A 13440-nucleotide genomic window follows, 5' to 3' on the forward strand; every position below is an offset into this window, starting at 1 on the left:
TGATGTTTTGTCGGGACTGATGATTTGAAGACAGTTGCAGAATTGTAGCTAATCCTAACCCAGGTATGGAGAGAAGTGAGTTTACATAACATGTTAGGAGAACTAACGCAGCAGGTTAGGAGAATTAACGTAGCAGGTTAGGAGAATGAGGTTAAGGTTAAGAAAAGGGGTAGGGTTAGGCTTGACTAAAACACTACAGTTGTCAACAACTGTTATCCCTGACATGACATCTAGATGGAGCTATACTCCATCTAGACACAACCAGACAAAACATCAGTATCATAACAGGATGCCCAAACCAATGCCCATTCTCCAAAACACTGAAAATGATTAACTAATGTTAGGCTGCTACATTGACAGGCACTGTGAAAGACATATAAGGAGAGGTATCTGCATTTTAACCCAAGTGCCATGACAGAGCATATCAGTAGATATGTTCTCTACAGTTAATATATTAGGCACAAGAATATTGCTAGGTTAAGAATATTGAATCTATAACAGTAGATGACAGATTAACTTAATAATTATGATTAGATTATTACGAACAGCATAAATAATACGTTTAGGCCTACATTTAAGATAATACACTTCAAATGATGTGACTAATTACAGTACCATCTTTTATGCATTAATATTACTTGTGATTTTGTTTCAAGTAATTTTAGCATCAGATTTTCTGGGGACTTGGACATTTTCTTTAACTTTATTTAAACACAATTTATTCAACATATTTTAATCTGATTAAAAAATAGCAACAACTAACATACGTGCTGATGAATGTAACATTATTTCATTCCATCTGGATGTTTAAAGGTCAAATACTGTACCTCACGTGACCTAATTTGAGCTGACAGGCAGTCAAGGCCACCGACACTCGCGTCATTGAAGATCCGTGCTGCGCGCTCTAGTTGGGTTGCCGGTAGTACCAGCGCGGTTTCAGTGTGTATGCTTACCCGACGGATTTCAAAGAAGCCTTACTATTTTTCCAATATTATAAATATTTCGAGGGACCTAATCATATTACGTTAAATAAACTGTGTAACCATGTTTTACATGTTGACGAGTGAACTATCCTCTAACCGAGCGCAAGAATGTGTTAAGTTACCTGTCCTCATTTCGAGTATCTGTCTGAAACGTGAGTAACGTTATCTTCAAGACTCTCCGTGTTTGAGAGTCATTTTACACGGAAATATGTAAATTAAATTTCGGAATATAAAATGTCGAGTGCAAGAATTAGCCGTCGAAATGCGGCGACTTTATTTACACTATTTGCTGTGTGTCTTTTGTGGGAGCGCTCATTTGCTCAACAGGTGTACAACCTCAGTCTCTCAATTGAAGAGGGACTACCTGCGAGGACTATTGTTGGGGATATAAGAGCGGGGTTACAGACTCCAAGCAGTGGATTTTTTATATCTGAAAGTAGAGATTCATATGTTTTTAAAGACTTGGAAATTGATGCAGACACTGGAATAATTTCAACAGCTGTGGTGCTGGACAGGGAGAGCAGAGACCAGTATGAATTTGTGGCAGCCACTCTCACAGGTGATGTGATTAAGGTAAAAATAGTGGTTAAAGATGTGAATGACCATTCTCCTTTATTCTCCACTGAAAAGGTGGAGTTGAATGTGTCAGAATTAAGTCCTCCAGGAACTCGCTTTGAATTTGAGGGGGCTAAAGACCAGGATGAGGGTGAGTTTGGAACTCGGGGTTACCGCATCACTGAAAGTGAGATGGGAAATATTTTTAAGGTGAAATATCGTGAGGGGGTTGGAAATGTATTCAACCTGGACCTCATCCTCACTGACAAATTGGACAGAGAAACAAGAGATCTTTATTCCCTGACCATTGAGGCATTTGATGGGGGTATCCCACCTAAAACGGGTCTGCTTAAGGTTTATATCCACGTCTCAGATGAAAATGACAACCCACCTGCGTTCAATCAGACTGAATACCAAGCTTCAGTGTGGGAGGATGCTCTGGTAATGTCACCTGTGTGTCAGGTCTACGCCACAGATCTGGACCTCGGAGACAACGGGCTCGTAACCTACGAGATCAATCGACGCCAGAGTGACCCGAATGAATTCTTTGTCATCAACGGAACTTCTGGTGTCATCCATGTTAACAAACCCTTAGACTTTGAGACACAGCCATTTTATGAGTTGATTGTCAGAGCGAGGGATAATGGTGCCCAGCCGGAGTATAGCAGCACCTTCGTAGCCTTGAGGGTACTAGACATCAATGACAACAGCCCCATTATCAACGTAATGTTTCTGAGTGAGACTGGGGAAGCCGAGGTGTCGGAAGGGGCAGGTATGGGGGAATACGTTGCGAGGATATCAGTCTCTGACCCCGACCTGGGAGAGGTCGGGAGGCTCAGGGTCACCCTCGAAGGTGGCGATGGGAAGTTCACCCTGAAACAGACTGATGACTTCCTGTACGCCTTGTGTGTGGATGGCGAGCTGGACAGGGAGAAAGAGGGGCTGTACGAGTTAAAAGTGGTTGCCTCGGACTTCGGTAGCCCACCATTGAAGAGTGAAAGCACATTGTTGGTGAGGGTCACCGACACCAACGATTGGCGGCCGGTTTTTGACCAGGACATCTACACTGTGTCTGTATCTGAGGATGTACCCCAGGGTAGTTCCCTACTGAGTGTGCAGGCCAGAGACTCAGACGACGGGGTCAACGCAGCGATCCTCTACTCCATCCTACAGTCAGACCAAGACCACCTGGTCAACGTCGACCCAGAATCAGGCCTCATTACCACGGCAGCCAGGTTGGACCGCGAGAGGGAGACGGAGGTGCGGTTCCTGATGGTTGCGGTCGATGGGGGGTCACCAGCCCTGTCCTCCACAGCCACCATCACCGTTATTGTTGAGGACGTCAATGACAACGAGCCTGTGTTCCAGCAGCAGCTGTATAACGTGTCCGTCCCGGAACACACCCAGATTGGGAACTGCTTTTTACAGGTATGTTGGCTAGTTTAGTGTGTGTGTGTTGCATAAATGAATATGTGAAAAAAATATTCTGGGCAATTTCCATGTAAAATGACCCATGAGCACCAACGTGAAGTTCATAGGAGCACATAACATTTGTTGTCAAATTAAAGCTTTAAGGTATTTGAAATGCATCAAAACACAATGTTAAGGCCCTTGCCAACCAATATCAACATTTTAATATCTAATTTTGCAGAAATTATTTGCCTTCTGTAAGTTAAGAAATATTGCCTAGTGTCTTGTCATTCTGTTACAAAACCCCACATACAGTTGAAGTCGGAAGGTTACATACATTTAAACTCAGTTTTTCACAATTCCTGACATTTAATACTAGTCAATATTCCCTGTCTTAGGTCAGTTAGGATCACCACATTATTTTAAGAATGTGAAATGTCAGAATAATAGTAGTGATTTATTTCAGCTTTTATTTCTTTCATCACATTCCCAGTGGGTCAGAAGTTTACATACACTTAATTAGTATTTGGTATCATTGCCTTTTAAATTGTTTAACTTGGGTCAAACATTTCGGGTAGCCTTCCACAAGCTTCCCATTCCTCCTAACAGAGCTGGTGTAACTGAGTCAGGTTTGTAGGCCTCCTTGCTCGCACACACTTTTTCAGTTCTGCCCACAAATTTTCTATAGGATTGAGGTCAGGGCTTTGTGATGGCCACTCCAATACCTTGACTTTGTTGTCCTTAAGCCATTTTGCCACAACTTTGGAAGTATGCTTGGGGTCATTGTCCATTTGGAAGACCCATTTGCAACCAAGCTTTAACTTCCTGACTGATGTCTTGAGATGTTGCTTCAATATGTCTGCATAATTTTCCATCCTCATGATGCCATCTATTTTGTGAAGTGCACTAGTCCCTCCTGCAGCAAAGCACCCCCACAACATGATGCTGCCACCCTCGTGCTTCACGGTTGGGATGGTGTTCTTCGGCCGGCTTGCAAGCCTCCCCCTTTTTCCTCCAAACATATCGATGGTCATTATGGCCAAACAGTTCTATTTTTGTTTCATCAGACCAGAGGACATTTCTCCAAAAAGTAAGATCTTTGTCCCCATGTGCAGCTGCAAACTGTAGTCTGGCTTTTTTATGATGGTTTTGGAGCAGTGGCTTCTTCCTTGATGAGCGGCCTTTCAGGTTATGTCAATATAGGACTTGTTTTACTGTGGATATATATACTTTTGTACCTGTGTCCTCCAGCATCTTCACAAGGTCCTTTGCTGTTGTTCTGGGATTGATTTGCACTTTACGCACTAAAGTACATTCATCTCTAGGAGACAGAACCCGTCTCCTTACTGAGCGGTATGACGGCTGCGTGGTCCCATGGTGTTTATACTTGCGTACTATTGTTTGTACAGATGAATGTGGTACCTTCAGGCGTTTGGAAATTGCTCCCAAGGATGAACCAGACTTGTGGAGATCTACCATTTTTTCTGAGCTCTTGGCTGATTTCTTTGTATTTCCCCATGATGTCAAGCAGAGAGGCACTGAGTTTGAAGGTAGGCCTTGAAATACATCCACAGGTACACCTCCAATTGACTCAAATGATGTCAATTAGCCTATCAGATGCTTCTAAAGCCATGACATCATTTTCTGGAATTTTCCAAGCTGTTTAAAGGCACAGTCAACTTAGTGTATGTAAACTTCTGACCCACTGGAATTGTGATACAGTGAAATAATCTGTCTGTAAACAATTGTTGGAAAAATTATGCACAAAGTAGATGTCCTAACCGTCTTGCCAAAACTATAGTTTGTTAACAAGAAATTTGTGGAGTGGTTGAAAAACGAGTTTTAATGACTCCAACCCAAGTGTATGTAAACTTCTGACTTCAACTGTATATACATTCTCTCAAGGACTTGTCCCGAAGCCACTCCAGCATTGTTTTAGCTATGTGCTTAGGGTCGTATTGAAAGGTGAACCTTTGCCCCTCTGGAGCAGGTTTTCATCAAGGGTCTCTCTGTACTTTGCTCCATCTTTCCCTCGATCCTGAATAGTCTCCCAGTCCCTGCCGCTGAAAAACATCCCCCACAGCATGATGCTGCCACCACTATGCTTCACCGTAGGGATGGTGCCAGGTTTCCTCCAGACGTGACACTTGGCATTCAGGCCAGATTTCAATCTTGGTTTCATCAGACCAGAGAATCTTGTTTCTCATGGTCTGAGAGTCCTTTAGGTGCCTTTTGACAAACTCCAAGCGGGCTGTCGTGCCTTTTACTGAGGTGTGGCTTCTGTCTGGCCACTCTACCATAAAAGCCTGATTTGGTGGAGTGCTGCAGAGATGGTTGTCCTTCTGGAAGGTTCTCCCATCTCCACAGAGGAACTCTGGAGCTATGTCAGAATGGCCATTGGGTTCTTGGTCACCTCCCTGACCAAGGCCCTTCTCCCCTGATTGCTCAGTTTGGCTGTGAGGCCAGCTCTAGGAAGTCTTGGTGGTTCCAAACTTATTCCATTGAAGAATGATGGAGGCCATTGTTTAGGTACCCTTCCCCAGATCTGTGCCTCGACACAATCCTGTCTCGGCGCTCTACGGACAATTCCTTCGACCTCATGGCTTGGTTTTTGCTCTGACATGCACTTTCAACTGTGGGTACTTTTATATAGTCGTGTGTGCCTTTTACAAAATATGTCCAATCAATTGAATTTACCACAGGTGGACTCTAATCAAGTTGTAGAAACATCTCAAGAATGATCAATGGAAGCAGGATGCACCTGAGATCAATTTAAATGGATTAAATGTGTTTGTCCATATGACTGATTCTGTTCGACAAACCTCAAATGCAAATAGCGAGTTGAAACTGCTTCTTGTCAGAGAGGAAGTTGTGATGGAACATCACGCTAAAACATGCATTCTAATTCATTAATTTGATATAATTGCCCAGTCCTAACTGTGCTGTCTATCTTGTGAAACAGACACCATGATTGGTTCAGATTTGGATTGACCAAATTTCAACGTCCATGGATGTCCGGTGTCGGTCGGTGCTCAGTTTGTACAGTAAATGGAAATAGTGGGATCATGGGTAGTCGTCCTTAAGAGCTGGGAGAGGTAATATTAAAGGTGTCCGCATACCTAGGCCTTTCCTCAATTGCGTACTCCTCGTGTCCTCTCCTCCTCAAACCCATTGGTTTTGAGAAGGAGATGAGGAGAGAGGACACTTGGCGTATGCAATTGAGAAAAGGCCATAGGTTCTGTTTGCTCCTAGTAGAACTAGGCAAAATGAATGTCTGTGCTCGCAGACTCTCTAAAGACCTTGGCTTGAAAAACGGACATGCAATATTCGTTTTTTCCCTCTAGAGCCACTGTAGCAACAACAGCCAGTCATAATACACTTCATGGCCAGAGGTATGTGGACTCCTGCTCGTTGAACATCCCATTCCAAAAATAATATGGAGTTGCCCCCCCCCCTTGCTGCTATTATAGCCTCCATTCTTCTAGGAAGACTTTCCACTAGATGTTGGAACATTGCTGCAGGGACTTGCTTCCATTCAACCACAAGAATTAGTGAGGTCGGGCACTGATGTTGGGCGATTAGGCCTGGCTCGCAGTCGGCATTCCAATTCATCCCAAAGGAAATTTGACAAACTGACTTGTAGGAAAGGTGGCATCCTATGACGGTCCCACGTTGCAAGTCACTGAGCTCTTCAGTAAGGCCATTATACTGCCAATGTTTGTCTATGGAGATTGCATGGCTGTGTGCTCAATTTTATGCACATTTATAAATTATTCTATTTTATTCAAGTTCAATTATAGTCTTCTTACTGTAAATTCATAGCCCTAATATAAATAATGGCACAGCACTTTTAAGCTTGTCTTGTCAGCTAAATGAACAAACCTACAGCCTTAGGCATGGAACATAGCCAAGTAACATACAGTAGGCAAACCCATTCTATTCTTCTGACATACATCTTCTTCATATCATGTTTCTTTAGACATGACTAAAATAAATCATGGATTTATTGTGATTTGGTATATTAAATTGATTTAGACTTTTTAAATGTAGACGTGCCAAAGGCACGCATCAGCCACTTGTATGCAGGTTGTATGCGTGGAGGCCTGTAGTTACGAAGTGTTTGTTAATTAATGGTCAATTACAATGAGACCCGATCGACTTTTGCATGACAATAACCGGCTGAGAAAATGTCATAACCGCCACAGCCCTGTAAATAGATCAGATATCCTTAATTATGCATTTCTATATAGTACAGATCAGGCACCCATGATCAAATCAAACTTAATTTGTCACATGCGCCGAATACAAGTGTAGACCTTACGGTGAAATGCTTACTTTCAAGCCCTTAACCAACAGTGCAGTTAAAGAGCTAAGGAAATATTTACCAAATAAACTAAAGAATAAAAGTAACACAATAACGAGGCTATATATATATGTACATATAGGTAGGGGTGAAGTGACTATGCATAGATAAACGAGTAGCAGCAGTGTACAAAACAAATGATGGGTGGGTCAATGTAATAGTCCTGTGGCCATTTGATTCATTGTTCAGCAGAGTGATGGCTTGGGGGTAGAAGTTGTTAAGGAGCCTTTTGGTCCTAGACTTGGCGCTCTGCTTTTTGAGGATCTGGGGACCCATGCCAAATCTTTTCAGTCTCCTGAGGGGGAAAAGGTTTTGACGTGCCCTCTTCAGTCTTTGTGTTTGGACCATGATGGTTCGTTGGTGATGGGGACACCAAGGAACTTAAAGCTCTTGGCCAGCTCCACTACAGCCCCATTGTTCGGCCCGCCTTTTCCTGTAGTCCACGATCAGCTCCTTTGTTTTGCTCACATTGAGGGAGAGGTTGTTGTCCTGGCACCACACTGCCAGTTCTCTGACTTCCTCCCTATAGGCTGTCTCATCGTTGTCGGTGATCAGGCCTACCACTGTTGCGTCATCAGCAAACTTAATGATGGTGTTGGAGTCGTGTTTGGCCACGCAGTCGTGGGTGAACATGGAGTACAGGAGGGGACTAAGTGTTGAGGATCAGCGTGGCAGACGTGTTGTTGCCGACCTTACCACATGGGGGCGGCCCATCAGGAAGTCTAGGATCCAGTTGCAGAGGGAGGTGTTTAGTCCCGGGGTTCTTAGCTTAGTGATGAGCTTCGTGGGCACTGGTGTTGAACGCTGAGCTGTAGTCAATGAACAGCATTCTCTCACAGGTGTTACTTTTGTCCAGGTGGGAAAGGGCAGTGTGGAATGCGATTGCGTCATCTATGGATCTGTTGGGGCGGTATGTGAATTGGAGTGGGTCTAAGGTATCCGGGAGGATGCTGTTGTGAGCCATGATCAGCCTTTCAAAGAGCTTCATGGCTACGGACGTGCGTGCTATGGTGCGGTAATCATTTAGGCAGGTTACCTTCGCTTCCTTGGACACAGGGACTATGGTGGTCTGCTTGAAACATGTTGGTATTACAGACTCAGTCAGGGACAGGTTGAAAATGTCAGTGAAGACACTTGCCAGATGCTTTGAGTACATGTCCTGGTAATCCATCTGGCCCCGCGGTCTTGCTAACATCTCCTACCAAGAGCGTTATCACATAGTCATCCAGAACAGCTGGTGCTCTCGTCAATGCTTCAGTGTTGCTTCCCTCGAAGTGAGCATTAAAGGCATTTAGCTCGTCTGGTAGGCTCGCGTCACTGGGCAGCTCGCGTCTGGGTTTCCCTTTTGTAGTCCGTAATAGTTTTCAAGCCCCTCCACATCTGACAAGTGTCAGTGTCAGAGCCAGTCCTGTAGCATCCGCGCCATTTGACCACTTCCGTATTGAGCTAGTCACTGGTACTTCCTGTTTTAGTTTTTGCTTGGAATCAGGAGGATAGAATTATGGTCAGATTTGCCAAATGGAGGGCTGAGGAGAGCTTTGTATGCATCTCTGTGTGTGGAGTAAAGGTGGTCTAGAGTTTTTTTTTTTTTTCTCCTCTGGTTCCACGTGACATGCTGGTAAAAATTTGGTAAAACTGATTTGTTTGCTTGCATTAAAGTCCCCGGCCACTAGGAGCGCTGCTTCTGGGTGAGCATATTCTTTTTTGCTTATGGCCTTATAGATTTGGTTGAGTGCGCTCTTTGTGCCAGCGTCGGTCTGTGGTGGTAAATAGACAGCTACGAATAATATAGATAGTGTGGTCTACAGCTTATCCTAAGGTACTCTACCCTAGGCGAGCAATACCTCAAGACTTCTTTAATATTAGACATCGTGCACCAGCTGTTATTGACACACACACACCCCCACCCCTCGTCGTACCAGACGTAGCTTCTCTGTTCTGCCGTTGCATTGAAAATCCCTCCAGCTCTATATTGTCCATGTCGTCGTTCAGTCTCGACTCAGTGAAACACAGGATATTACAGTTCTTAATGTTCCGCTGGTAGGATAATCGTAGGTCATCCATTTTATTTTCCAATGATTGCATGTTAGCAAGTAGAATTGATGGCAATGGGAGTTTACTTGCTCGCCTACGGATTCTCAAAAGGTAGCCTGATCTGCGTCCTCTTTTCCTCTGGATCTGGGCCTTTTCCCGGGAGAGCAGTATATCTTTCTCGTCAGACTCGTTAAAGGAAAAAGCTTCTTCCAGTCCGTGGTGAGTAATCCCAGTTCTGATGTCCAGTAGTTATTTTCGGTCATAAGAGACGGTAGCAGCAACATTATGTACAATATAAGTTACAAACAATGCAAAAAATAATAATAAATAGCACAATTGATTACGGGCATGTAACACGTCAGCCATCTTCTTGGGCACCATTTTAAATAACTGATGTCAGTTACCATCATTCTGTTATCAGATGTTAACGCACTCGACTTACTGTTGCTCAATAACAAAATCAAGTTGTCAAATCACAACGGGGACACAATTATTTCTGCAGACATTTTGTCATCTTAATTCAGAGTAGACATTTAAGAGTTTTTGGAAAACTTTGTCACAAATTGAGGGAGAATTTTATTTAATTCTGTTACAGAGCTTTACATTTGCCCTGTTCAAGTATGTGTTTTTGTAAAATTCAGTGAATTTTTGTAAAACAATTGTCCTTGAGCATAGTTGGTTGGTTTAACTTTGCAACCAATGGCTTTTGTTTAGCATGCATTTTAAAGTGAAAAATCTCAGTCTCGGTGTCACTGTTACCATGGGATTACCCTATGCACAGCAGTATAACATAATTTTTTTTGAATTCCCATAAGTATGTTTCTATGAAATTAAATTATTGTTTAAATAATATGGCCCTTTATTTTAAAAGGTGAGGCCTATCAGCCCAAATAACATGACAAGATTGTGGACAAATTATCAACTCTTGCGGGTGTGCAGGTGCGCGCGTGCGCACTCTCTCTGAGGGGACAGTGGCATGCTTTCTCTGTGTTCACAAAGCCACCAGTGTTACCCTGAGGGGCCCAGTGTTGTCCAGGCTGGATCCAACACACTGACCCAGTCCAGCCCAGTGTTTATGTGATATGACAGATCTGATGCTTGGTACCACCTCCCTAGCTTGGCACAAGTCAAGGACCATGACAATGAACCATTAATCACAAAGTCTGTCTGTGTAGTTGCCAATGGGCAGGTTTGAATGGTGGAAGAAACAAGGACAACAAAAATTCAGTTTCAGCAATATTGGGATGCTATTAAAAGCACCGTCCTTAATTTGTTTTCAGCCAAACAGCACTTGCTTTGCTGAGGAATGGGGTTGAAGAAATAGACATTAACACAAATTGTGTTCAAAGATTGAGCAGTAAGACAGCAGTTATAAAGTGCCACTACTGGGCATGCTGATCCTGAGCCCATACTTATTTTTTGAATGGAGCCCTCATTAGAATTCTTCTGAGTAGGACAATCTGTAAACAAATTAACTTCCGAAACGTAATTGCGGAAGACTAATTGCTATCAGAGGGGAAGACCGTGCACAATAAGTAGAAAAACACACATTGGAAAAGAAATGGCAGTGGAACAGGGGTATTATGACAACTAGTAAGGAGTCCGTTTTGCCTGATTCAAGGTGCACTATGCTCGTGTGTGATGTATGTATGTATGTATGTATGTATGTATGTATGTATGTATGTATGTATGTATGTATGTATACATGTATACATACATACATACATACATACATACATACATACATACATACATACTTACGCACACACACACAGTGCCTTCGGAAAGTATTCAGACCCATTTTTTTGTTACAGCCTTATTCTAAAATGTATAAAATAAAATCCTCAGCAATCTACACACGATACCCCATAATAACATATCGACAAAAAGGTTTTTAGACATTTTAGCAAATGTATTTAAACACATACCTTTATTTACATAAGTGTTCAGACCCTTTGCTATGAGAGTCGATGGAATTGTCCATAGAGCTTCGAGACAGGATTGTCAAGGCACAGATCTGTGGAAGGGTACCAAAAAATGTCTGCCGCATTGAAGGTCCCCAAGAACAGTGGCCTCCATCATTCTTAAATGGTAGACGTTTAGAACCACCAAGACTTCCTAGATCTAGCTACCTGGTCAAACTGAGCAATCGGGGGAGAAGGGCCTTGGTCAGGGAGGTGACCAAGAACCCGATGGTCACTCTGACAGAGCTCCAGAGTTCCTCTGTGAAGATGGGAGAAACTTCCAGTAGGACAACCATCTCTGCAGCACTCCACCAATCAGGCCTTTATGGTAGAGTGGCCAAATGGAAGTAAAAGGCACATGACAGACCAATTGGATTTTGCCAAAACTCACCTCCAGACTCTCAGACCATGAGAAACCAAGATTGAACTCTTTGACCTGAATGCCAAGCATCACGTCTGTAGGAAACCTGGCAACATCCCTACGGTGAAGCATGGTGGTAGCAGAATCATGCTGTTAGGATCTTTTTCAGTGGCAAGGACTGGGAGACTAGTCAGGATCGAGGCAAAGATGAACGGAGCAAAGTACAGAGAGTTCCTTGATGAAGGACCTCAGACTGGGGCGACAGTTCACCTTCCAACAGGACAGCAACCATAAGCACCCAGCCAAGACAACACGAGTGGCTTCGGGGATTGGTCTCTGAATGTGCTTGAGTGGCCCAGCCAGAGCCCGGAATTGAACCCGATCTAACGTCTCTGGAGATAACTGAAAATAGCTGTGCAACAACGCTCCCCATTCAGCCTGACGGAGCTTGAGAGGATCTGCAGAGAGGAATGGGAGAAACTCCCCAAATACAGGTTTGCTAAGCTTGTAGTGTCATACCCAACAAGACTCGTCTGTCATCGTTGCCAAAGGTGCTTCAACAAAGTACTGAGTAAGAGTCTGAATACTTATGTAAATGTAATATTTCAGTAAATTTTTTTAATAAATTAGCAAACCTTTCTAAACCTGTTTTTGCTTTGATTATGGGGGTTGTGTGTGTGTGTGTGTGTGTGTGTGTGTGTGTGTGTGTGTGTGTGTGTGTGTGTGTGAATTAAGGGGGGAAAAACATTTTCATAAATTTTAGAATAAGGCTGTAACCTAACAAAATGTGGAAAAAGTCAAGCGGTGTGAATATTTTCAGAAAGCACTGTATATTTCCACCTCCACATTGTTTTTCATTTATGATAGCCCTGTCTGACACATGACTAGACTCACCAGTAAATGAACAACTTTATAGCTTATATACATTGCAACAACAACAAAAAGTCCCTGAACCAGCATTGGGAAACGCTTGTAGTATTTCTCCCCTCATTCTCCTCAATTCTATGTATACAGTGTCCCAGCTGTCAACTGTAATACAGTTGGATACGGTCAAAGAAAAGAGCCATGCAATGTCACACGACATGAGGCAGAACCTCTGCTTGGAATTTTCAATGTGATTGCATTGTTGTGCGTATAGTGTTAGCTGGCATGTCAAACAATGGGGTAGTTCTCGTGCCAGTGTGCCCTCTGTGTACACACACACACAGCGAGGGGTCATTACATTTGCATGCATATGAGTAAGTAACAACTAAAAACTGTTGCAGACCTTGACCTGTGTCTCTACACCTCATCTCACAGTCAATAAAGCCCGGCATGATATCACTTTTATGGTGGGAAGGGAAGGGCACCATCAAATGGAGACGGTGAGATGAATCTGTCATATGCGTTCCGAAACGTACCTGCAATCTCCCATGTTTTGCGTTGGGTGTATGTGTAAGACAAACGGTCATAAACTCCCATCAAAGAATCCCCAGGTTCAAAGGCGTTCTTTATCTAGCTTCTTGGCTCCACTTGTTATTTTATGGCCTGTATGTGGAATCACACTAGATCTTTGCTGGTAGATATTTGCTGCAGACATTGCAAGTCCTTTATAAGTGATGTCTCACGTGGTCTTTGCTTTGATCCAGGTCTTCTGCTCATACTCTTTGCCCCTGGGATAAGGATGGCTATTTATAGTCTTGTCTCACTGTCTCCCACCAGCTCACTGTACCTAGCACCACCACTAGTTATGGGAGAAGAAACTTACGTACCTACAATATTTTTTAAATG

At 43.3% G+C, this 13440-nt stretch overlaps 1 protein-coding gene across 1 annotated transcript in view; it reads left to right on the forward strand.

Moving 5' to 3' along the window:
* The first annotated feature begins 864 nt into the window (after positions 1 to 864).
* Positions 865 to 13440, forward strand: part of dchs2 (dachsous cadherin-related 2) — a 57188-nt gene continuing 44612 nt past the window's right edge. Inside the window, 1 exon segment of the mRNA XM_014195589.2 lies at positions 865 to 2966. Within this exon segment, the coding sequence (XP_014051064.2) occupies positions 1218 to 2966 (1749 nt within the window). The 5' untranslated portion in view covers positions 865 to 1217.

The sequence above is a fragment of the Salmo salar genome, chromosome ssa04 (assembly GCF_905237065.1).
Source record: "Salmo salar chromosome ssa04, Ssal_v3.1, whole genome shotgun sequence".
In the NCBI taxonomy this organism is placed as follows: Eukaryota; Metazoa; Chordata; class Actinopteri; order Salmoniformes; family Salmonidae; genus Salmo; species Salmo salar.